The 26,510-nt window shown below is 38.4% G+C and overlaps 1 protein-coding gene across 1 annotated transcript in view; it reads left to right on the top strand.

The window, feature by feature from the left end:
* The window catches only part of UTP20 (UTP20 small subunit processome component), a 96,841-nt gene that overhangs the window by 10,529 nt on the left and 59,802 nt on the right, over window positions 1–26,510 (top strand). The window contains exons 8-22 of the mRNA XM_055336275.1: window positions 47–202; window positions 753–899; window positions 982–1,116; window positions 2,283–2,360; window positions 4,090–4,268; window positions 9,428–9,583; window positions 9,728–9,816; window positions 11,209–11,314; window positions 12,768–12,918; window positions 13,574–13,636; window positions 14,409–14,567; window positions 15,638–15,714; window positions 18,661–18,740; window positions 18,966–19,206; window positions 23,067–23,252. Of these exons, the coding sequence (XP_055192250.1) occupies window positions 47–202; window positions 753–899; window positions 982–1,116; window positions 2,283–2,360; window positions 4,090–4,268; window positions 9,428–9,583; window positions 9,728–9,816; window positions 11,209–11,314; window positions 12,768–12,918; window positions 13,574–13,636; window positions 14,409–14,567; window positions 15,638–15,714; window positions 18,661–18,740; window positions 18,966–19,206; window positions 23,067–23,252 (2,003 nt within the window). The remainder of the gene's footprint in view (window positions 1–46; window positions 203–752; window positions 900–981; window positions 1,117–2,282; window positions 2,361–4,089; window positions 4,269–9,427; window positions 9,584–9,727; window positions 9,817–11,208; window positions 11,315–12,767; window positions 12,919–13,573; window positions 13,637–14,408; window positions 14,568–15,637; window positions 15,715–18,660; window positions 18,741–18,965; window positions 19,207–23,066; window positions 23,253–26,510) is intronic.

Here is a 26,510-nt window from a genome sequence, read left to right as displayed (position 1 = left end):
AAAAGGAGTGTACATGTCCATTTTAATAATTATTGGATTCCCACAGGCAGTGAAACTAATTTTGCAAAAACTAGGACCTGTTACTGAAACAGAAACTCAACTACCATGGATTTTAGTTGGAGAAACACTCAAAAACATGGTCAAATCCACTGTGTTCTACATCTACAAAGAACATTTTGATACATTTTTTGAATGTTTGCAAGTGAGTTCTAATTTTTAAGGATTTGTATGTAACTGGGGGCCCAAGAGTTGATTCTTCTTGCTCTCAGGTTAGACCACTCCTGGAGATTATATTTTATAATTGTTTTCTTTGTACTTTACCCCTTCCCTCCAGCCCCCCATCTTCTGTATTTTTTTGATATTTTGAGATGAGTAGAGCATAATGGTTAAGAGCACAGCCTTTGGAGCCAGACAGCCTCCCTTTGAATCTTGGCTTTGTCACTGACTTGGGAAGGTTACTTAAATCTCTATTCCCCAGTTTTTTCATCTGGTGAGACTATGGGTTAGTAATATTCAATACATCATGGTTGCTATGAGGGTTGTGAATAAATACTTACAAAGCACTTTACAGCCTTGCACTCAAAAATGTTAGTTATTAGTAGTAGCCTTAGTGACTCCTGGTAAATATGTCTTTCTTTCAAAATAAAAGAATGTGAAAATTTGAACTGCTTCACCCAATACTTTCATTATTAGGTTAACAGATGAGTTTGATATCTTATAGTTATTCTTTCTGTTAATTTCTTCATTGGCAGGAATCACTCTTAGATCTACATACAAAAGTAACCACAGCTAACTGTGGGGAAAGTTCTGAACAGATAGGAAGGTTGTTAGAAACATATCTGATACTTGTGAAACATGGGAATGGATCAAAGATAACCAAACCTGTTGATGTTTGTAAGGTGAGTTCCCAACTTCATTTGCTTTGAGTTTGTTCATTAAAAGCTATTCTAAGTGTGCATTATTTCTTCTTTTATTTTACAGGTGTTATCTCAGACGTTACAAATAGCCAATCTTTCTACAACTTGCCGGGAAACCCTCTTGGCTGTAATTTCTGCTTTAATCCTGGGTGAAAATGTTTCCTTGCCAGAGACCCTTATCAGAGAAACCATTCAAAAAGTAATTTACTTCAACAAATATTGAGTAGTTAATTAGATATTTAGCATTGACTAAGCTTCCTCGGGAATACAAATGAAGTGTAGCAAGGCTCTGCCTTCAGGAAATTTATAATCTTTTTAAGGAGTGAGTTGCACACTGTAATAGGAAGAGGCAAAGCAAAGTGTGATAAAATAAATGTTCAGCAAGTATTCAACAAATGTGTATCACTTACCATGTGCTGGGTATGGACTAGGTATTCAGGATGGACATTATGGTACCTGTGGTTTTTGACTGTTAGGGAAGTGGGGCCCTGGGAGTGAGCTGTTATAATCTGTTGAATTAATCTATTGATGTCATATTGAAGCATAATGATTAATTCTGCGTGAGGTTGAGGGGCAGAGAATACTTTTCAAAGGACTTATATTTGGGATAGTCCTTGAAGGTTAAATAGTATCTGCCAGTCAGTGAAGGGGTTAAATATACCTGGAGTCCGAAAATGTATGCCTGCTGAGCACATGGGTACATAAGGAAGTGTGTGTATTAGCGAGGCTCTGCTTGACTTTGAAAAGTTAGGTTGAGTTTTATCCTGCAAGTATTGAAAAGCCCTGGAGAAATTTTAAGCAGGGTAATAATGATTTGATAAGATTTGCATTTTGATGAGTTTAGAAAATGGCTTATAAGGAAGTGGGATTGAAAATAGAAAAACCAGTTAGATTCCTCCTAGGTTCCTGCAGTGCAGCAGTAAGCAGTATGGAGAAAGGTGTAAAACAGTGCTGCTCGCCCTTTCCTAATTCTCTTTGTGAAGTGACTAAGCAGCTCTTAGGCAGAGCCCTGCATGATCTCTAAAAACCCAGTGCCCCTAACGTCTATAAGTTCTTTCAGCTGAAGGGCAGAGCATTTATACAGAAAACTGGTTGAAGTGTGCCTGCCCCTCCCTTACTCCAGCTGCTTTCTGAAGGAGAAGGGTTCAGTGCCTGTATCTCATCCCTGATGTGCCCCTCTGTGTGGTGGCAAATTTAGTCATCAAGTTCTTTTTGCCTCCCAATGACTCTTACTAACTTGTATCAAGCATCCCACCACTTCCTGCTTGCAAGTTAGAGGACCTTGAAGGTGTGGGATGTTTTTTATTTTCACGAATAGGGAAAGTATTCTCTGTGCACTTACTGTTTTTTACCTGTGGTCTACAGACTTTTGAGAGCAGATTTGAAAGACGTTTAATTTTGGAATTTTCTGAAGTTATGTTTGTCATGAAGCAGTTTGAGCAGGTGAGCAACTCAGGTTTTGAATTTGTTTTGTTATGAATCTGTCATGATAAAATAAGCTTAAAAATGCTATGATTTTTGTTTGAGAGGAATAGAGTAAGTACTTGATATTTTAGTCCATATTTTTTAATGCAGTTATGTTTCAATTTTAGTTTATAAGTAAAACTTTATTCCAGATGCTAAGGCATTTAAAATAACATTAGATAATCAACTTATTTTTAAATAATCCTTTAGGAAGTTAATAGAACCATGTGGTAAAATTGAAAAAAGACATTAAGGAATTTTCATGTGAATTTGAGGCATAGAAAATTGTTTCTGAAACATTTGGACTGCAGGAAGGTTGCTAATGCACTTCATTGCTACTGAGTAAATACCTGATGTAATGAGGTAGAAATTCTTCCCATTAAATCTTGAGTTTATTTTATCCCTTTCCCTTCCCTTCCATCAAATATTTGCCACTTCTTGTAACTGATCAGCCATTGCATACCTCATTGAAGCCTGTCTCTATGTCTGTTCTCTGATTTTCCCTGTAGTCATTAATATATTCTGATTTGCTTCAAGAAAAACGTTCTTCATGCATATCCTAGCCCTGTTCTGTACTATCTGGTGAGAGCCCTTTACCTTGCTCTGGTTTTCTTACCAACTACATCTTCTCCTTCACTCCTGTTCACTCTGGTCTTTTTATAAACATCTTATTTTTGTCAGAGTACCCTTTGTATAGAGTTTTAAAAGTCAGAGGCACAAAGTTAGTCACTTGATTTCTATTAACTTCTTCCTCACTGAGAACAACCACATCTCTTCTTGGGTTTTGTCTATATTTTTCTGTTCCTTTATGTTTTCTAATGCACTGCTTTTCCTTGATCCATTAGTTCTAGTACTCTTCTGTAGACTTCCTCCTATGGTGGATGTGTTCTGGTTCTTTTATACCTCTCGTTCAATAGAGTTACATCACAAATTTTGGTTGGATTCTTAATCACCATAAAGTTAACCTTTCTAAAAACAAGGAGTATTTTATGTTTCTTTCTTTCTTTTCTTTTCTTTTCTTTTCTTTTCTTTTCTTTTCTTTCTTTCTTTCTTTTTTTTTTTTTGTATACTTTTTCACTTTCCCTGAAGTTATAGATTACCTCATCCTTTAAAAACTAGAAACTATTTTCCCTGAATAGCTGGTCAATGAGTCTGTCTGTCAGCAGCATTCTAAAATCCTTTTCACATGTCAGAAAACTTATCAGCTCAAGTTTTTGTTTTTCTTTCCTTTCCTGGAATCAATTCTCCTGGAGCAGTGCAAGTCTGAATGGGTTGCTTTCTCAACCCATGGCACAGATGTCATAACAGGACTTCCTTTTGCTTTTCTCCTATTTCCTGGTTCTCAAACCTTTCCCTTGTTTTAGTTTGCTCTTTATTTTGATGATAGACATTTTCTGGAGGTTCTAGAGAAAGGACGAATAGAAATAAAAATTTGAGACTTATTACCTTGGAAAATGTCTTTATTCATATTGCTAGTAGAATGAGTTATAGAATTATAGATTTTGTCATTCTCCTTCAGTTTTTTTTACGCATTGTTCCATGGTCTTCTAGCTTGCATTGTTTCTGTGGAGAGGTCTAATGCCTTTATGATTTCTGATCCTGTGTTTCTGATCTTTTTTTCCCTCTGTGGATGTGTTAGAATCTTCTCTTCCTTAGTGTTATGAAATGTATATCTGTTAATAAATGTGATTTCCTTTCTTATTTTTAGCTTTTTCTACCCAGCTTTCTCTTGTATATTGAAAATTGCTTTTTGACTGATGAGGCTACTGCCAAAGATGAAGCTCTGGCCGTTTTGGCTAAACTTATTCTGAACAAAGCAGCACCTCCCACTGCTGGCTCAATGGCAATTGAGAAGTACCCTCTGGTTTTTTCACATCAGACGGTGGGGTAAGTTCTAAGTGTTTGTTCCCTGTAATATTAGTAGGATTACCCATTTTATAATGCATCAAGAATACTGTAAAAAATGAGGATCTCTATATATTAACTGGGAAGGTATCCATGATATATTGTTCTGTGAAAAAAGCAAGTTGTAGAATGGTTGTTGAGTATGAATTCATTTTTCAGAGTTAAAACAAAAAGTGTAAATAAGCAAAGGAAAAGATGTGGAAGGGATGCCTGGGTGGCTCAGCGGTTGAGCGTCTGTCTGCCTTCGGGGCAGGGCATGGTCATAGAGTCCCGGGATTGAGTCCCGTATCAGGCTCTCAGCATGGAGTCTGCTTCTCCCTCTGCCTATGTCTCTGCCTCTTTCTCTGTGTATCTCATGAATAAATAAATAAAATCTTTAAATTTTTTTTTTTAAAGGAAAAGATGTGGAAGGATACACAAACAGGTTAACCTAGTTAATGTCAGGAGGATGGTATGTGAAAGAAAGAGATGATTATTAATTTTTTAAATCTTTTATTTTAAAATAACTACATTCATATGCTATTGAAAGAAATAGTGTAGAAAGGTCCTGTGTAGTCTTTATCCAGCTTCTCCCAGTGGTAACATCTTGCATAAGTTAACTGTGATATCACAACCATAAAATTGACAGTTTTCAAATTTCATCAATTTTACACGCACTCATCTCTGGGTTTGTGTGTATATGGCGGTATGGTGCTATGCAGTTTTATCACGTATAGATTCATAACCACTGCCAGAGTCAAGATATAGAACTGTTCCATCATCACAAGGATCTCTTATGCAACCTTTTGATAGCCACAGTCACTCAGACACTCCACTCTCCATTCTTAACCCCTGGCAATTACTAATCTGTTCTCTATTTTTATGATTGTGTCATTTTAAGAATATTATATAAATAGAATGTAAGAGTAGACCTTTGAGATTGTCTTTCAGTCATGCAGTTCCCTTGAGACCCATCCAGGTTGTGTATATCAAGAGTCCATCCCTCTGTTGAACATCTTTTCATGTGCTTGTTCTGGAGTAGCAGCCTGTGGCATGGATGTAGCATAGTCCATGTAATGACGGACTTGTTGAAAGATATTTAGGTCACTTCTAGTTTTTGGCTAGTATGAAAAAGGCTGTTACAAACATTCATGTACATAACTTTTTGTTGCTCTGAGATAAATGCCCAAAAGTGGAATTAAGTTATACATCAAAAGTACGTCTCCGTTTGATGAGAAGCTGCCAGCAGTTTTCCAGAGTGTTTATGCCATTTTATATGCCTCCAGCAGTGTGTATGATCAAGTTTCTCTGCATCCTCTCCAGCATTTGTTATTATCACTGGCTTTATTTTTTGCCAGTCCAATAAGATATAGTGAAATCTCACTGTGATTTTATTTTAATATTAATATTAAAATATTAATTAATATTAAATATTATTTATATTATAATATAATAATATAATATTAAAATAATAATTAATAATAATATAATAATTATTAATTATTAATAATTATAATAATATTAATAATATAATATTAATTGATATTAAATATTATTTAATATTAATATTAAAATATTTTAATATTTTATTTATTCATTTATGATAGACATAGAGGGGGGGTGGCAGAGACAGAGGCAGAAGGAGAAGCAGGCTCCATGCAGGGAGCCCGACGTGGGACTTGATCCCGGGACTCCAGGATCACGCCCCGGGCCAAAGGCAGGTGCTAAACCACTGAGCCACCCAGGGATCCCCTCACTGATTTTAAATTGCATCTTGTTAATGGCTAATGATGTTGACCATCTTTTCCTGGGTTTATATGTATGTTATGTGTATATCCTCTTTAGTGAAATATCTATTCATTTCCTTGGCCGGTTTTCTAACTGGATTGTTTCTTTACTGTTGAATTCTGAGAAGACGTATATTCTAGACAAAGGTTTTTTTGTCAGATAAATGGTTTGCAGATTTATTGTTTTAGTTGATAGCTTGTCTTTGTTCACTTAAGATTTTTCACAGACCACCATTTTAGATTTTGATGAGGTTCAGTTGACCAACTGTTCTTTAATGGATCAGGCCATTTGATGTCAATTCCAAGAACTCTTTGCCTAGCTGTAGGTCCTAGATATTTTCTCCTACTTTTCTAAAAGTTTCATAGTTTTATGTCTTACATTTAAGTCCATGATCCATTTTGAGTTAATTTTTATATAAGGTGTGAGGTTCAGGTCAAGTTTTGTTTTTGCCTGTGGATGCCCACTGTTCTGGCAACATTTGTTGAAAAGACTATTCTTCTTCATTGAACTTCTTCTGCACCTTTGTCAGATCAGTTGGGCATGTATGTGTGGCTCTATTTCTGGGTTCTCTATTCTCTTCCATCAATCCATGTATTCTCTTCCTCTAATACCATACTGTCTTACTACAATAACTCTAAGGTAAGTCTTGAAATCCTGAAAATAAAAATCCTCATTCCTCCCATTCTGTTTTTTTTGGGGGGGTGGGGGGTGGGGATTGTTTCAGCTATTCCTGGTCGTTTGCTGTTCTATATAAATTTTAGAAGAATCTTCTCTATGTCTACAAAAAAAACTTGCTAGGATTTTATTTGTAATTGCCTTAAACCTGCAGATCAATTTGGGGAGAATTGGCATCTCCCTAAGGACACACAAAACTTTTAACTTTGTTTATGTTAGGAGGCTGGGAAGGGGAAGAAAGAAGTGACTGTTAACTTTTAGATTATATACCTTTGCATTGTTTGAATTGTTAAAAGAGCCATGGATTACTTTCTTAATTGCATTAAAAATAAATTGTACCCTTAGATGTTGAAAAGAAGACTTATATAAATATGTGAGAGGATTCTGCTTACCATTTTTCCAGTAATTGTGGTTGAGTTTTTAGAAGTTACAGGTTAGGAAATCAGTTCCCTTATCAAATTCCTATATGTTTATGCTTAAGTTTCTTTTTTCCTCTGGGATTTGTTAGACTTGCTGCATTTGTGGTGTGCTTTGGGGCAGTAGGAATAGATGAACATTCCTTGAGTTTTTGCTGAGTACTCAGCTTTCAAGCATCATAGTATTCTTTGAGATGGATGTTATTGTTCCCACAGTCACACATGCAGAGTTACTTTATGATTCTGGATCAGCTTGAGATTCTGGAAGAACTCCTCTTCTTCACATGTTGCTCTTCTACTGACCTTAGAAGTAGCTTCTGTATCAAAACATGCTAATAGAATCTTGTTGGTTTTTCAGTTTACTGAGCTTTGATTCCTGAGGAGTGAATAATTAGTAACTCCTGTAGAATTATTCTCTTGGATTTTTTTATCTTGATTGCAACACCAAGCCAGGTTCTAACAGGCACATTCCTTGCATGCAGCCCAGACTGTGGCTTCTGAGCAGTGGAAATGAAGCTGCTTTGTTGGCGTGTGTGAGGCCACCTCAGCCATCTCAGGTCCTTCTTGAAGTATGTCATGATAAGAATAAATAAATAAATGGAGGCATGTTATCTTAAGGCATTTGCACAGCTTCTGTGTTCTTCCTCTGGGAAAACATCCCTCTGCAACTCCCACAGAGATAGGATATATGTGAATGGTCATCTTTGTCTGAATATTCTCAGTAATTCTTAGTAATACTCCATTCACCTATCTCACAGATTTGTTGTGAGACTAGAAAGAGATAATGGATATGAAAAAGATTCTTTAGAAGATACGATTATTTTATCAATTGACAAATGCTAATTATATCAGGCAGTGTTCTAGGCATTGGGATATAATAATGAATAAGAGTTTACCTGTTTTTGAGGCGATGACATTCTTGGGATGTGAGATAAATAAGCAAGATAATTTTAATAATAAAAAGAAAAATAAAACTAAGGTGTTGAGAGGGAGAATGAATGGGAAGGCAACATGACTCCTCTTGGGGGAAGGAACTTTTGGACTAATTGTAATGATGGGAAGGATGCAGCCTTGCAAAGATCTAGGCAAAAGGCTTTCCAGGTGGAGGGAAGACTTAGTGTAAAAGTTCTAGGATATGAATAAGTCCAGTATGTTTGAGGAACAAAAAGAAAGCCTGTGTGGGTACAGAGCATTGAGCAAGGAGGAAAGTAGAATGAGGTGCAGGCCAGGATCAGATCACATGGGGCGTTATAAGGTGAGATTCAGAGTGTGGATTTTATTGGAGGAGCTCATTGGCAGGTGTGATGAAGCAGGGCAATGACCCACCTTTTTTTTTTTTTTCCCCAAAGCGTCTGTTTTCTTGTAGGATTTTTGCAGATTGTTGAGTCTTTACTACTAGAAAGACTATATCAAAGTGTAATGACTATCAGAAATTATCAGTGAAATTAACTAAACAATTGTAATTTCCAAACATTCAGTGTCTTGGTAAGTCTGAAACAAAAAAGAATAGAACTTTTTAAGTTAATTTTCATGATCACAAAGACACAAGAATAGAAACCTGATCTTCCACTTCTCATGTGTCACAAGCTAACCAAACTGGACATGGGGGGGTAAATTAATCAGAACAAATCATTTTACGTACTGTTTCTGTGACTTTTCTTTCAATTAGATTTCTGTCTTTCAAATAGAACCTAGGTGCAGTTCATTGGCAAAAAGGAAAAGAGGCAAACAAAGAATAGTGCCAAAGTCACAGATACCTAAAGCCAAATGTCATGTCAGAAAATGTCATTGAGTAAACATCTATGAGATTTAAGAAGTGGAGAAAGTTACTTCTCCATCGTAATCACTTCAGTGACATTTGTAAAGTAGTAAAATTTGTGTCAAGAAGGAAGGAGGGACTAGAGGAAGTCTGTTAATTACAACATATTACCTCTCCAGTGTTCAAAAAACATGTCCATCAGCAGAGTGAACAGAAAAGACCGAATCAGAATGAATCAGAAAATTCAGAAATAGCAGCTAAAACCAGAAGAGACTTGGCTTTAAGTTACAAAGCAAATTAAAATAGAAAATTAGAAGAAAGTAGAACCAAAGGCATCGAAAAAGCCTCTCACTGAAAATCAGTAAATGAGTCCCATTTGTTTAGTTATTTATGTTCACCCACTGCTTCCCTCCCCCGGACAAATGTTCCATGCATGGAGAGGAACCAGGTTTATTTCAAACTTCAGAGGGCAAGAGCGATTATATTGTCTCCTCTTTCAAACATTCGTTTTTCTTTTCCTTCAGATCCTATTTAAGGCAGAAGAAGACTAGACCCAAGGGAGGAAAAGAACAGATCCCAGTATTGGACCACCTCTTGTCTATAATTCAGCTACCCCCAGATAAAGATATTACTTACCTCTCACAGTCTTGGGCAGCCCTTGTCGTGTTACCTCATATTAGGTGAGAAAATAAACTATGGTTAGATTTGAAAGAGGCACTTAGTGTGCTGATTTAAGTATTTGTTAGCCACTCCTTGCCATTCCCTGACAAAGCCACTGAATGCCAGTTTGAACTTTTCCCTTTGTCTCCCAACTTCTTGTACAGACCTCTAGAGAAGGAGAAGGTTATACCACTAGTCACCTGCTTCATAGAGTCACTCTTCGTGAATGTTGACAGAGGCAGCTTTGGAAAAGGTCAGTTACAATCTCTGTTTGTTTTCTTCTCTTTCCTGTCTGGCACACCCAGAGTGACTGGGCTCACACTGTGCTCTGACACACACCCCCTTTATGGTAAATCCAGAAGAAAGACAGTAAGGTTGGAGGTGCTGCGCTTGGGCCTCATCACAGGGTGACTGGGTTAGGGCGGCCTGAGGGCAAGCCAAATCTGAAGATGGAGCATCAGAGGGTATGACACTCCGGTACCCAGGATGCCTCATTTTCAAGCCACAGCTTGAAATGTCCCACGCGCATGCCATCCCTATATACACCTTGGACTCCAGGCACTTCCATTTGCTTACCCTGAGTGAGATACTATCTCTTACAGCCCTCTGACTACCCTCATGACTCTTTCTTCTGCCGGAATCCTTTCTGGGTCTTTGTCAATTGAGGAACTCTTACTGATTTTCTTTCAAAACTCACTTCAAGCACACCTCCTCTGGGAAGGCCTACGTGACTTTCTTGGCACTATTAGCCTGCCCTGCCCAGAGCACCCTTCCCAGTTACAGACTTGAACATCTCCTCTCACTAGCCTAGGACAGCAGTTTGAAAGTAGGTATTTTGTTTCATCCTAGCGCAGTTATTTCTTTTTGAACATCATGTATAGCAGTTCATTTATTTACTGTGCTAGGTTCTCTGTTAGATACTAAGCAGACACAGCAGACTCAGCACAAGTTCAAGTGCTCAATAGCCACATGTGGCTTGGACTGCAGCTGCGTATTGGCACAAGTACAGAACACTGCTGTCGTTGGAGAAAGCTGTATTGGATAGCACTTTCCTCGTCTCTGGAGCAGGGGTTGGCAAAGTTTTTATGTAAAGGACCAGAGAGTAAATATTTTAGGTTTTCATATTCAGTCCCTGTGGCATATTCTTTATTGTTTGGTTATTGTTTCAAACATCCCTTTAAAAATGTAAAAAGCATTCTTAGCTTGTGGGCCATATAGAAAAAAGGCTACAAAAAGTCTGACTTGTGGACCAAAGTTTGCCAGCCTCTGGTCTAGGAATAAATGAATGTTGAATTAAAGGAAAATAATTTATTAGCTTTTGAAAAGTACAAGTGCATCTCCTTAAAACTTCTAGTTTGGGTAATGCCATTGTGTGGGACCATCGAACTTCCTCCTCATCTTAATGAACATGTATTCTTTGTTTTTGAATATTTTTTTCTTAAAAAAGCTAAAATACATGACTTGGAAACCTTGTCTTTTCAGTTCCTTCTTGTTACATTCTGAATATTGGACAGATGATTCTTTAGAAGGCACAAATTCACTTTAACAACCTCTATAAATAGCAAGTATTAGATAAATGAGATGTCTAGTAGTTAATCTGTCAAAGGAATGAGTTATATGGTTAGTCCTGTTTTTCTGCCCTCAGGAAACTTATTTGTTCTTTGTCAAGCTGTAAATACTCTGCTAAGTTTAGAAGAATCTTCTGAACTCCTTCATTTGGTTCCTGTGGAACGCGTGAAGAATTTAGTAATGTAAGTAAATACACCCCCAGTTTATCTTACTCACAAATAAAATATAAAAGCTTCTGTTCTTGTGAAAACTTGGGCATAATGAAAGTCCTTGGTTTGATCTACTTTATATCTTAGTTGTGTTCGTATTAGAAATTTGTTATTGATCTGAATCCTTAAAATAAGTCCATCCTTTACATGGTCTTTAAATGCAGATCCATCTCTGTGGAGAGGTATTTTACCATGTGTGTAAACTAGTGTTGTAGATTGTCCCCAACCCTACCATCTTCCCATGTTGACCTTCTGTAACTTCCCGAGTACTTCCAGCATACATATTTCTACTACACTCAGTCTCATCTCCACACGTTCACCGTTTTAGAATACTTTCCTGTGGTCCTTTTACTGCATACAAACACAGCCCAGTGCATTGTTTGTGTGCAAGTTGATGTCAGCCTGTTCCCGACTTTGGTAGTAGCCCTGGGCTGTTACTGGGGAGCTGTTTTCTACTCAGCCCAGTACCCTTTCTAAAAGTAAAACCTGGTAAAGTAGTTGACTTCTTTTTCTAGACTCTAATCCATTTTATGCATTTAAAAACAGGTTTATTCATTTCCTTCATTCAGTAAATATTCACTCGCTTTTCTCATGTACCAGGCCGTGGCACTGGGAGACATGTTCAGTGAGTGAGACACACACAGTACTCTGCCTTCATGGAGTTGCTGTTGTAGCAAGAAGAAATACCGAGCAAAATAATACATACACTGTATAGCACATTAGACTGTGGTAAGAAAATTAAAGCAGAGGCGAGATAGGGAGAGTCTGAAGGGCTAGAGACAAGGACACTTTCAAATAGGGAAGGCCTCACCAAGAAGGAGACATTTGAGCAGAAACGCAGAAGCATGAAGGAAGTAAATCGGGGGATCTGGGATCTGAGGCTCCCTGCGTTGCTGTCCCGGAAGACCTGAGCGTCGCCACTGGAGGGGCTGCGCAGCAAGGAGCCACTGTGGAACTTTTCTCTTGATTGCAACACCAAGCCAACTTCCAGCAGGCACAGTCCTTGCATGTAGTCAAAACTATGATTCTGAGCCGCGGGGATGAGCTGTTTTCTTGGTGTGTGTGAGGCCACCTCAGCCATCTCAAATCATTGAAGTATGTCATGATAAGAATGACTTACGAATGGAGCGTGTTAGCTTATGGCAGGTGCCACAGCTTCTGTGTTCTTCCTCTGAGGAGACATCCCCCTGCAGTTCCCACAGAGATAGGATATATGTGAATGCTTCTGCTTAAGCTGTATGTCCTTGAGCACATCACTCATTGTTGCAAGGCCTCAGATTCTAAAATGATGCTAGATGTCTACATAAAGCTTTAACCTGGTCCCTTGTACATTCCCTTCACCAGTGATGATTTTCTGTGGTTTTTGTTATAGTCTAAATAGTCGGCTGTATGGTGCGGGTTGGGTCTAATAAATATCTTGTTGCAGAACATTTCCCTTGGAGCCATCTGTGTTGCTGTTAGCTGATCTCTATTATCAGAGGTTATCATTATGTGGCTGCAAAGGGCCACTTTCTGAGGAAGCCTTAATGGAATTATTTCCCAAGTTACAAGCAAACATTTCAACTGGTCTATCCAAGGTAATGGTGTTTTGTGACATGTTCTCGGTCTCTCATCTTTTGATATGTATGTATTGCCCATCATTATCAGAGCCCCTTACTCAGAAAATGCTGCTGTGGGGTGATTTCTGTTTAAAACAGTGATTCGTGAACACTGACCTACAAGCTGATCGTAGCAGGATTAATTGGGAAGCTAAATACAAATATAAATTCTAGATCCTCATAGGCCAGAATTCTGACTCAGTAGGGCTGAAACAGAAAAATCTGCATAGTTTTTTAAAGCCCCCTATGTGATTCTGCTGTTTGGTCAAGTGTACATAAATACCCAAATACATTACATACAAATAAAAATCACTAATTGCAACAGGATTGTAAATTTATTGAGATTCTTTGTACTCATTTACAGAGATGCTCATAGTGTCATAGTTGAAAGGAAAACGTGCTTCTCTGGGAAACTTTATCTTCTCAGTCTAGTCTGGTCATTAAACTGATCCATGTACTATTTGAATGAGGTCTTGGTTGGTGTCCAATATGAAATAAGGGATAGAATAACATGTATTTCTCTGACAAGTGGTTTATTTTCCTTAGTCCTATATAACATGGAATCTCACTGTCTATAAATCAGTTTCTTATGTGTAAACTTCGGAATTTGAAACATGCCTTTTACCTTGTCTAGATTCGGCTCTTGACAATAAGGATCCTAAACCATTTTGAGGTTCGACTTCCAGAAATGATGGAGGTATTTTCACTGTTAATTTGGATAACTTGTTAAAAACATTACTCAGTTTTTTTTATTTCCAAAAGGACATTTGTGCAGAAAATTCAAACACTGTTGTACAAATGTCTGTCTTAAAAACTGAAATTCTTTGTTGTAATTTTTACTTCTGCCCACACTGAAAATTCACTGGTAATTGGTGAATATTCTTTCAGATTTTTTGTATCCACATGTATAATTCAAACAAATGGCCTCATGGAGGTTTTTCCGTATCAGTACCTGTAGGCTTACTTCATTTCTTCTGAAGCTTCAACATTATACCACAGTTGAAGATATCTTGCATAACCAGTTCTCTGCTGACGGATTCTAACGTGGGTTGTTTGTAGTTTTTCGGCATTTCCAATAAAAGGGTAGTGAACATCCTTATGCTGATGTATTTGAATAGGGAAATATTCCCATAATGCAGATTACTACTTCTAAAAGCAGAACTGTAGAGTGGAAGTATATATACACATTTTTATTTCAACAAATGTGGCCAATCAATTTGAGTCATTTTGAGAATTAGTTTTCCATTTTTTACTTGTCATTTCTGTGCTAAACATTAATCTTAAATTATCTCTTGAAAAACAAATGATATGAGGAAAAATTAATCATTTACTCAAAAAAGTGTTGCTTATTTAATTTCAAACATTAACATATCCCAGTTTTTCTTTTTTTAGAACTTTGGCTCCATTTCATGGTCTTTTTTGGAAATCAAAGTACTGACCTGCCTCCTTGGTTTTCTCCATTCACTCAGGATGATGGGCTTTCAGAGCGTCAGTCTGCCTTTGCTGTGTTACGCCAGGCAGAACTCGTTCCAGCAACTGTGAGTGATTACAGAGAGAAACTTCTTCACTTGAGAAAACTAAGACATGATGTGGTGCAGGCAACAGTCCCTGATGGGCCATTGCAGGAGGTATAAAAAAGTGTCCATGTTTTTTGAACTTAATTATGCTTTATGATCTGTTTTGCTGGCTTTTGAAAAGAGAAACATACCAAGTAGTTAAAAATTTTTAAGCTACGTAAATCTCCACAGTTTTTTTTAGATGCTTTGAATTAAATGGCTCTGCCAGCCTATTCAACAGTGGAAATAATTTACCCTCCTCCATTCTCCTGAGTATGTGCATAATACGTGAAGGGAGGAAGTAAATGGCAACAGGAGCATTCAACATCAGGCTTAAAACCTGATGCTCTTCTCCAGGTCTGTTCACTACCGCAGGATGTCAGGCACACCTACCTTTTGTATGGTATTTTTCATCCATGACCGTTGAATGTGGATCAGAGATGCCTTTGGGAGGAAGGCCAAGTAGAGGAATTCCCTTTAGATCAGAGCAGTTCCGCCCTTAACCTGTTTTATATATTACCATCCTTTGCTACGTTTCGTTTGGAAAAAGGGCTCTGCTGCTAAAATTGTCACAAACACCTCGCCCCCAATTATAATAGAGCTACCATTGTGTATAATGCCTCCCTAGCACATGGGGATGTGAGTAATGACAATTGTTCTCAAGGCAACTGAGAAAACTTTAGACCTTTGGAACTGAATGCCTGTAATGCAGAGTTTGAAAACTCAGCCATCTGCTTGTAAAACCCTAGCTGCCATTCACAGTGTACTATCTTGGGTTCTTGGGGATCTGTGCCTTACTGCTTACCCTTTAGGTTTTGTCTTACAAGGGGACAGGAAGAACGTGTTTGTTAGGTGGGAATTTAATCACAAGTCTTTTCAAATTCTACATCTTTTGTGAACATCTGGAGCAAGTGTTGAGTACGTTTGCTTTAGGGATTCTTCTCTGTTAAATAGCGAGTGACGTTTGGGGTAGAGTTGGAAAATTATTATATACTGAAGTTTGGAGTGGTACCTACAGCTTTTTCCTTTAAAGCACAGGCTTCTTTCCAACCTCCAGTTGTCTTGAGTTGGGATATTTGTATCTTCACGCCTTCTATTCTGCTTTATTACCCATTTACTAAACTAGTCTCCTATAATTGCAGGTGCCACTTCGTTATTTATTAGGAATGTTGTATGTTAACTTCAGTGCCCTCTGGGATCCTGTTATTGAACTAATAAGGTAAACGTGGGTTACAATGATGACGCTATTATGTTTTAACTACTGTAGAATGATCAGGCCAGTATTATACTCCATCTAGGTGTGATTTAAATGAATGGGTAGGTATAGTATCTGTAGCTCCAGTCCTTTGGACAAAGTGAAGAAAAAGTAAACATCACTTAACTCTCTAATACCAAGTTTTTCAACAGTTTGACTGTTCTGTGTATGTTTCTTTGTGCTTCGAAATAACTTTGGAGGACTTTGTCTTTTTACTTTTTATGAAACATTTTTTATTGCTGAATTATTTTTTAGAGTAACAGGATATTGTGTAATAATTGCAAAATTTTATTATATAGTGAGTGAGCCAAACTTTAGTTTAAAAATAAGGACTTTTTGGGCAGTCCCAGGGGCTTAGCAGTTTAGCGCCACCTTCGGCCTGGGGCATGATCCTTGGAGACCCAGGATCGAGTCCCACGTCGGGCTCCCTGGATGGAGCCTGCTTCTCCCTCTGCCTGTGTCTCTGCCTCTCTCTCTCTCTGTGTTTCTATGAATAAATAAATAAAATCTTTAAATAAACAAAATAAATAAATTAAAAAAATAAAAATAAGGACTTTTTAAAATCCTAGTTGTCCAGTGTCCAAAATTCCCTTATAGCTCTAAAAAGGACCTTAATAATCACATAGAAAATACATATATTATGCCTTATATGTAGTCTGTCCTTTTGCAGGTATTTGCCTTCAGATGGTCTGATCTGGCTTTTTGTCAGATTAGAAATATGGGTGACCTCTCAAAACCCTAACCATCAGTTTTTATCTGACAGAAGTAGAATAAACCAATCTCTTTCCTATTTGGAACTAATTTGTCTGCTTTTTACTGCCCTTTAGAACCATTAGACCATTATGATGACGACAAGGCCTTCTAACATCAACTTCATAATTTTGTTTATTGTGCTTAGGGGGAAGAATCTGATATATGTGTTTCTAATAGCCCATTATCAAAAATGTTGGTTTCTCAGTTATTGAATGCCTTTAATGGTTCTCCATTGCTGGTAGGCTGTCCTCTTGCTGGGTACATCTATCTGTCATGTATAGTTAAGTACATTTACTTGTCACGTATAGTCAACAACATACATAGTTCATGTCTTGTATAATGGTTATCCACCTTTGCCTAGCAGTCTGTACTTTGCCCAGGGACATCCCTGTGGTCAGAGAAGTGACGCCTGGGAACTGGAGACTGATCTTTACTAAGAAGCCCTTTAATCTGGGCTGGCATGGGGCTCAGAATGCATGAAAAGCAGCTCAGGGAAAAGGGAGGCAGGAATCCAGCCTGTGTCTCTATAGAGACTGTCTTCCAGCTGCTCCTCAGTAGACCTATTGGCTGAGACCTGCTTGAGAGTCTCTACTGGCCCCTCATCTGTCCGGGAACACAGACACACACTCAACACACACACACTTAATCACAACCTGCTATGGCAGTAAAAAGAGTGTTGAGCTGGGGGATTACTATTAAAGATGATATCCAATCTCCAAATGTGAAAAAGAAGGTTCTTGGTCCTTAACCTGTGTCCCTGGTTTGGTGCCTTGTGTTGATCGGGAGGGGCCAGACCTGCTCCTTCAAACTCCATAGTCAGTGATCCCCAAGAGCTAGGCTAAGGCCTTCTCATGCTCCATCTGGGTCCTGGTAATTGTTAATCCTCTCTCTGGAGCCTGTCTGGTCAGGCACAGGGCTAGAGGTGACCAGTAAGATATTAGGAACAGGAAAAAAAAAAGTATTCTTACAAAATTAATGGCAGAAAGATTATAAACATTTTGAGACTATGATACCAGATTATATAAACACTTAAGTGATTCATTGCTTCAAATTCTGAAAGATGCTTCATGTAATTATTTATTTTGCCTTTTTGTTAATGATAAGTATATTAATTCGGTGAAGAAAAACCAATATTTAACATTAGTTTTGAACAAACTAAGTTCTCTCTCCAGTTCCCTCCTTACTTTAATGTGCCATGCTTCATACTTGATGCTCTGTTCCTATTATTGTACCTTTAAAAGTGTTCTTATAGGGATCTATAGGTTTTCAAAAATGTTATTTAGTATTTTATGACTCTAAAAATAATACCTCTTCAAAAAATTAAAAATAAAAATACCACATGATTCAGTAATTCAACTACTGGGTATTTACCAAAGAACAAAAACACTAATTCGAAAAGACATATGTTTACTGCAGCATTGTTTATAATAGCTAAGATATGGAAGCAACATAAATGTCCATCAATAAATGAATGGATAAGAAAGATGTGGTGTGGTATACTACGGAATATTATGCAGCCATAGAAAAGGGTGAGATCAGGCCGTTTGAAACAACATGGGTGGACCTAGAGGATATCATGCTAAGTGAAATAAGTCATACTGAGAAAGACAAGTATCATGTGATTCCACTTATGAATGGAATCTTAAAAAAAAAAAAAAACTAAAAGCAGAATCAGACCTACAAGTACAAAGAACAAACTGATGGTTCCCAGAGGGGAAGAGGTGAAGGGGTTGGGCAGAATGGGAAGGGGAGTGGGAGATACAAGCTTCCAGTTATGGAGTGAGTCATGAGAATAAAAGACAGAGTTTAAGGAATATAGTCAGCGACATTGTAATAGCAATGCAATGGGGCGGATGGTAGCTACACACGTGGTGAGCATAGTACAATGTAATAAATTTGTCAAATCATTAAGTTGTACACCTAAAACTAATAGTGTGTGTCAACTATACTCAATAATCATAATAGTAGTAATAATAATTCCTGCTCAGTTCAGGCATTTTAAAAAATATAAAGAAGTACAAAATTTTTAAGCCCCATATTTGGGGATAACCTAATTAAATTTTAGTTATATCTTTTCACCTTTTTTTTTTTTTTCCTGCAAGAGATCTTTTAAAAAGGATTATTCCACATACTTTGTTTTGTGATCTTTTCTCTTAGTTCTCATGCACATGAAATGGAAAATAAACAATTTTGGAAGGTCTACTATGAACATCTAGAAAAAGCAGCTGTACATGCTGGTATGTAAGCAGAAGTGGAGGGGGGGACTGGGAAGAAAAGAGATTGTTTAATTTTTTCCTGCTTAATTGCACATGAATGGAGAAACATGAGAAATTTATTATTTTGATCTTTGGATATAGTTTATTGTTTCCTCATATTACTAGAGAAAGAAATGCCCCCATTTAAAGAAACACATAGGACAAATGTTTACAGTTCTCTTAACGGTTCTGACCTTTTCCTTGCAGAGAAGGAGCTACAAAATGATGTCAGAGATGAGAAGTCCATTGGAGATGAAAGTTGGGAGCAGACTCAGGAAGGAGATGTTGGAGCTCTTTATCATGAGCAGTTAGTGTCGAAAACTGACTGTCAGGAAAGATTGGACCACACCAACTTTCGATTTTTGCTCTGGCGAGCTCTGGCAAAATTCCCAGAGAGGATAGAGCCACGGTCCAGGGAGCTCTCCCCACTTTTCTTGAGATTTATCAAGTAAGTCTTCCTTTCTAGGAACGTCCTGGTAGGGTGTGAGGAAGAGAAGATGCAAAGTCTTAAGCTCTCAAGTAGCCTCAGTGTTTTTATATGTCCGTCACGTTTTCAGATCATCGACACCTCTATAAAGCACTGGCTGTCTCAGAGAACAACTGGTTTTATTCACCACTTGATTTTATATGAGTCAGGATTTTACCAGCCTATAAATGGTGTTAATAAAAATTCTAGGTTAAATTTAAAAATCTAAAAATTCCAGGTTACAAAACAAAAAAGGCCATCATATTAGATCAATGTACAAAGCCCTTGTTATTTCTTGCCCTGTTGTTTGTCATTTTATTGCCTGCCTGAGGCTTTAAAGTACTTTCCAGTAACACAACCCCTGCCACTCTTTTGTGAGCCTCCCAATGTTTCCCAGGATGCTGATGGAATGTATTCTCAAAGGATAACAAGAACTTTCTGGAGCATTGTTTTGTTTTGACTAGATAGGTTGTGTGAGAGTTGGATTGCTTTAAAGCTCTAAAGATAAGGGATGTATTGTACAGAGCAGTACTAATTATTCAGTAAAAATACATATTTTCCATTAGTGTTTCATCATATGGAAAATATTCTTGGTGTAGTAAGCAGGCTACAAACCACAGCATGCTTGGTTTGTTTGAGGAACAGCCAGGAGGTTTGAGTGGCTGCAGCAGTGACCCTTGGAGAAAGTAGTTGAAGATGAGGGCAAAAACTTACAGGACAAATGTGTGAGGTCTTTAAGTAATAGTAAGGGACTTTGTTTTTTTCTGTTAGTGAAATGGAAAGCCATTAGAAGATTTCAACAGAGTCAGGACATGACTTAAATTTTCCTGAGGATTTTTCTAGCTGTCATGTTGAGAATAGACTGTAGGTGGGCCAAAGTGGAGAGACCGACCGGTTTCAGAGATTATAAAATTCCAGGCAAGAAATGATGGTTACTTGACCAAGGTACCAAGGTACTAGGTACTAATTATACCTTGTACATAGTGCAACTGATGAGAGGTGGTTAAATTCTGGATATTCTTGGATTTCAACTCAGTAAAAAATCTTTTTGAAGGATTGCAACCAGATCAGCCTCTGTGGGGTTTGGTCAGCCAACAGATTAGATGTCTGGGTCTTGGGTGGGGGGGGGGGGCGCTGGGGAGTGGTAGAGGAAGGTGAAAAGGAGCAACTGGGGATGTCCCTAAGGTTTTGATCTGAGCGACTGGACGAAGAGTCACCATTTACTGAGATTGGGAGGATTGCAGAGATTCGCAGATTTGTGAGGGAAGATAGTTCATTTTTAGACGTGTTCAGTTTGGGATACTGAATAGACATCTAAGTAGGGGTAATAGGTAGACAGTTGGATTTGGAGTATAGACTCAAGGGGAATATTGGCCTAAAGATTATAAATTGGAAAATCGTTCGTATACAGATGATTTCTTAAATTAGGAGATGGGGAATGAGGCCATGCCTAAATGCAAATGTAGAGAGGGAAGACTTCCAAGGACTAATAATGATATTTAGAGATTGGAGATAAGGAACCAGGAAAGGAAGCCAGGACAGAGTGACAGAGGAAGAACCAAGACCTCGTAGTATCCCAGGAGCTAAGTTAAAAAAGTATTTCAAAAGGGAGTAATGACTTGGATCAGACGTATCTGAGACATCAGTCAGATGAAGTATAAGACTTGACCATTGACTTTAGAAGTAACCTTAACAAGAGTTGTTTTGGTTAACTGGGTAGGGGATAAAGCTTGATTAAAATGAGCTTAAAAGGAAATGAAAAACAAAAACAGCAAGTATGGACACTTCTTGTAAAAAAGGAAGCAGACAGGTGGAGGGAGATGTGAGAGCAGAGAGAGCTGCTGTTGCTAGGTTGCTATTTAAGATTTAAGCAGCATAAATCTGTATCATGCTGGTATGAATGATCCAGAAGGGAGGGAAAATTCATAATGCAAGAAAGGGAATAAAATTGTTGGAGTCCTGTCTTTGAATAGTTAAAAGAAGATAGGATCCAATGCATAAGTAGAAAAGTTTATGTGACTAATTCATTGCAGCAAAGATTCAGACAGGTCAGTCGATACTGTGGTAGAAGAGTAGTGATTTTTTTCACGTAACTCTTCAGGCTTTAATTGTATTTATAGAATGAAGACAGTGATATTTAGTTTCCTTGCCTTGTTTTGAAGGCAAAATAATGTATCAGTTGTTTTGTGAATTTCAAAGAGCTATACATATGCAAGCTAGGACTAACGGTGTTAATAGGAAATCAGTTTCTCACTATGTTGAGTTTCCAAATTTTTCCCTAAAAAAAGAAGTAGGTTACAAATGGATTACTGGAGATGGGGAAAGGAGCCTGTAAAAAGAAGTGGTTTCTGCATTTAAGAAGACTTAGAAACTAAAGATCTACAATTTTTAAAGATATTTAAAATTAGTTGGCAATGATTACCTGTAGCAAATACTTTTATAGATGATCCAAGCTAATGGAAAACTTAAATATCACCTTTAATTCCATCTTCAAAATATATTTTAGGCTTTTTATTTTATTTTTTATTTTTTGACTAGAAGTTTGCATTTCTAAATATGTTTCAAACAATTCAATATTAGAACTAGTTCGTGAATCTGTTGTAAGCATTCTTTGAGAGGAGCAAACCAGAAGCTGGAATGACCAACAATGGCAACAATACTGTGAAATAGGTGACATTAAAGGAGTACTCGCTGCGTATTGGGAGCATGCTTGTAAATGCTCTGAGTTATCTTACTTAATAAACATGAGGGAACATGCTGAGCATGGAGAAAAGGTTTAAACAAATATGTCCTATATGGTTAACTGAGTGTTGAGAATACAGCAGGGATGTCATTAAATGGATGATGGTATGGTTGGTAACTGACACAGCAACTTTGCTCATTTTATTCATTCATCCATTTTTTATGTGTTAAGCACTAGACCATGCTGGGTGAGAATACGAAGGTGAATGAGGTGTAGCTTCCCAGCTCTCCAGGTGCAGTTTAGTATATTTACCAGAAGTTTAACATTATTAACCTGGGGTTACTTCCAGGTTGGTAGGGTGCTATCCGCAAACATGTTTCACCAGTATGTTTTTGAATGCAGACTTTAAAGTCCATCTGATCAGTTTCCTTATATCCATAGCCCAGTGCCATGCACAAAACAGACAACAAATGAATAACTGTTGGATGAATGAATGAAAGGAACACAAAACCAATGCACTCTGTGACAGCCTTCAAGATGATAGTAGTTCCTTAGAATAGTGGGTCACAAAGGGATGGAATGTCATGAAATAAATGTGAACACCAAGTATACAAGCTTAGTTTAAAGAGACAAAAGATAAAGACTGACTGATTTTCATTGCCTGGACATCCAGTTTGAGTCTGTGTTATGTCATGACTGTCCCCATAGCCAAGGAGTTGACCGTCTGTCTTAGCAGACCACGTCCAGAGGACGGAATTCTGTTGTGGCACTGTATTTGCAAAAGAACACTGGCAAAGTAGAAAGCGTCTGGTGCAGAGTGACCAGCATGGTCTTAATGCTATGCTTTAATTATTTAACATAATCCAGTCCTACACCCACCCTCCTCCAATTATGGTTCCAGAAACAGGGAGACTGATTTCAATTCAGTCCAAAAGGGACTTTTTTCATGGCAGTGTAACAGGGGATTTTAAAAGCATAACTGCAGTTAGCAATAGATTTGTCAAGTAGGGTACTTAAGCTGGGCTGAATAAAAAAGAATGTGATGAGGCTTGGCTAAGGTGCCATTGATGACTTTTAGGCGTGTGACACTATGAACCATGGTCACACATCTGTCATAAACAAAATGAGGACATTTCACCTTCATCTCTTTTCACTGTAGCAATGAGTATTACCCAGCAGACCTGCAAGTCGCTCCGACCCAGGATCTGCGAAGGAAAGCCAAGGGGGTGGCAGCAGAGGAAATAGAAGAGGAACCTGCTGCTGGAGATGATGAAGAGCTGGAGGAGGAGACGGTGCCCGTAGATGAACCCTCACAGAAGAAAAAGACCAGAAGAGCTGCAGCAAAGTAAATTCAGTGTTGCTGAAAGCGCACAGATACAGGGCCCTAGGAGAAATGGGGAGACCTCTGATGGCCTATGTGTGACAAGGCCTTGGACAAGGCTTCAGATAGTTACTGAAGTGCTGCATCCCCCTGGGATTTTGTTTTATAGCCCAAAGAAAACATCCTACCTTCAGAGCTGTTTGGTTGCTTGCTTGTTGTTACTTGTTTTTTATTTGGTCTCAGACTCTTAGAGTTGGGACTTTTAGGATTCTCTCATCATAAGTTCTCTTTACAAAGAGAGCATTGGGCCTGGAATTATTGAATGCTCTTTGGCCTTTGCCCATCACTTTCATGGCACCATGTGTTAAGGTTGTGTTCTAGGGGAACACGTAATGGAATATCCCTTCTCTTAAAACAAATGCATCAGCACTTTTACCTTGCCGTTTGACTTATGTCTGGTTGCCTTTTTTGTTTCCATGTTTTTACATTCTCTTTCCTATTCTCTGGGTTGTTCATTTACCTAAGTTGTTAAGAAGCCTTAGAGAAAGTAGGAGTGATCAGGCTTTCAAAAGTTACTGCAGCTTCCTTGAAGACTGAATTAAGGGCAACAAGGACCCGTGTATCCGTGCTACTGTGTTATTTTGACACTTTAGATCTCAATCTGATACACCTACCTGTCCAGTCTTCCCGCGAGCCACTTATTGGTCCATCCATTCAGCAGCTGTATTGGGTGCCTTTTGCTAAGTATTGGGCTACAAAGATGAAGGGTACTTACTTAGCCCCTGCTATACAGGAAGCACAGTCTAACGCCTGGTTGAATATTTTTATAGAAGAAGTGTTTTTAAAGGAGTTCTAGGAGAGGACAAATAGAGAAACAACCAAAACACCGAGGAGTTCTAGGAGCATACTAAAAGATGACTTAACTCCACCACAACGAGAAGACTGTTACCAAGGGGAGGGCCCCATTGAGGCTGAAAGGCAAAGGGCAGCTGGGCAGGGAAGGCCCCTGACAGCTCGTAGAAGCAGTGTGCAAAGCACGTGGGGCATGAAGGAGCATGGCCACGCTTCCTCATGCTGTAGCTCCGTCCTGTTTCTACCTGACAGAACCCTGAGCGAACGAACTGTCCCCTGCTACTTCCTTTCAGAGAAAGATTGCTGTTTTCTGCTTCATGTTCGCAGATAGCTAGCAGAAGATTAGTCCTCATCTTTCTTTGCTGAATAATTGAATAAGCTATTTAACCAGTCATGTCTCTTCCTTTCTCACCCCTGGACCTTTGCTGTGTCCTCCCCTCCTTCTGTGGCCCTGCCTCATTTCTGCCGACTGAAATTCTGCTCCTACTTCCAGAAACAGTTCCTGCGCTACCTCACCAACGTTTCTCCTGTCTTCTAGACTGCAGGTTCAAGTAACTCAGCTTCAGACTGTCAGAACAGGTGTCCATACCTCTAGCATGGTGCTTCTCCTTACCTTGGATGTTAGTTACTTTTTTACAGATTTGCCGGGTAAATCAGAAAGTCCAAAGATAAGGTCCACATCTTAATTTTTCTGCCCCCCCGTAGCCAAAATTAGAATACTGCTAACATACACCATTGAAAGTGTGAGTAAATGGGTAATCACATTCCTAGTGCCCCCTCAATACATTCATAATCCTTCACAGAACATGCTCCTTGATGATGAGTATTTATTGAAAACATGTAAATTGGCTTCTGTTCTCTTTGACTCTTTTTTTTATTTTGTTGTTAAGTAGGCCCCACCCTGGGCATGGAGCCCTACACAGGGCTTGAACTCACGACCGTGAGATCAAGATCTTAGCTGAGTGAGCTATGAGTCGGATGCTTAACTGACAGAGCTACCCAGGCGCCCCTCTCTGGGTCTTGAAGGCTACATAGCTCATAAAAATAATAATAATAAATGTTGGAAAAGAATGGATGTTTCAAAAGAAAATTTTAAGTTACTTTGTAAAACTGCAAGGGCTTGGTGATAATTATATAAGAGCTCTCCAGAGAAGCAGACCGATACGATGAGGGTGTACATATGTATGACTAAACAGGTTTATTTTAAGGAGTTGGCTCACAACGATTATGGCACCTAGTAGGTGCACAGTTTGTAGGGCAAGACAGCAGGCTGGAAAATTAGGCAGGATTTTATTGTAGCCTTGAATTCAAAATTCACAGAGTAGGATTTCTGTGTCCTGGTCTTGTGGTAGAATTCCATCTTTCTGGGAGACCCCCGGTTTTGCGCTTAGGGCTTCATGGATGAGGCCAGTGCACATTATTGAGGGCAATCCCCTTTAAAGTCAGCTGATTATAAATGTGAACATCTACAAAATACTTTGATTGCAACACATAAATTAGTGTTTGATAACAAAACCAAACACATAATGTAGACAGGTTGGCACATAAGCTAAATATAAGCAAAAGTGCTACCATATTTCTCTATCATATATAAGAAGGTCATAATGGCCAAGTTATTTTGTCTGTTTTAACCAGTAGGACTTTTACAGTTTTGCATTTTTTTGCCCAGGAGCAATTTATTTTGTGGAGCAGAGGCCCCACAACTCTTTTTGTTGTTGTTGTTCAGTCTTTGCACAAAGTCCAGGGGGTCTTGTCTTTTTCCAGATGAGGAAGATGAGGCTCTGAAGCACTCAGTCCCATCCCCCTGAGTCAGTACCACACATACAGCTTGTTTTTTCTGTCTCCTCACTTCTCCCCACTTTTGTTCTTGAGATAGGCAAATAAAATCCCCCCAAATTGTGACTGTTTATTCATTCAGGGTTTGTTTGTTTTTTTTTAAGCCTTAATACTTCTTATCAATTATATGTAGAGATAAAACAGTTTGTTTCCCAAATGTTTTTAAAGCTTCCTGGAGCCTGTGGATTAAGAAGTCGAGTGAGTAGCTGTTGTAGAAGCTCTCTTCTCGACCTCTTTCAGTGGGTGATGTAATTGGCTTGCTGTCTCATCTCCGTGTTTAACTTTTGACCACCGAATGTTGTTCTTTCATCTTCCTTTTTGATTTAAGCAGGAGCTATGGTTATCTACATATGGACCTCTGGCTCCTGACATCAGTGTTTATGTCATATGAAAATGAGGAAGAATGTACCTTACCAATCTTCCTTTCTGCTGCATAGAACCTAGAAAAGGAATCATTCCAAAAATTATCTGTGTTCAGCTTTGCAATATATCGCTGTTTTGATTACTTTCTTCCTGTGTCTGGTTTAATTTAAACCATTCTAAGCACATCCTGAATGATTCTCTGGGGTAGGGAAGCCTGGATTTCAGGGGAAG

Source organism: Nyctereutes procyonoides, unplaced genomic scaffold (genome assembly GCF_905146905.1).
Source record: "Nyctereutes procyonoides isolate TBG_1078 unplaced genomic scaffold, NYPRO_anot_genome, whole genome shotgun sequence".
NCBI classification, from domain to species: domain Eukaryota; kingdom Metazoa; phylum Chordata; class Mammalia; order Carnivora; family Canidae; genus Nyctereutes; species Nyctereutes procyonoides.
This window is presented reverse-complemented; position numbering and strand designations above follow the sequence as displayed.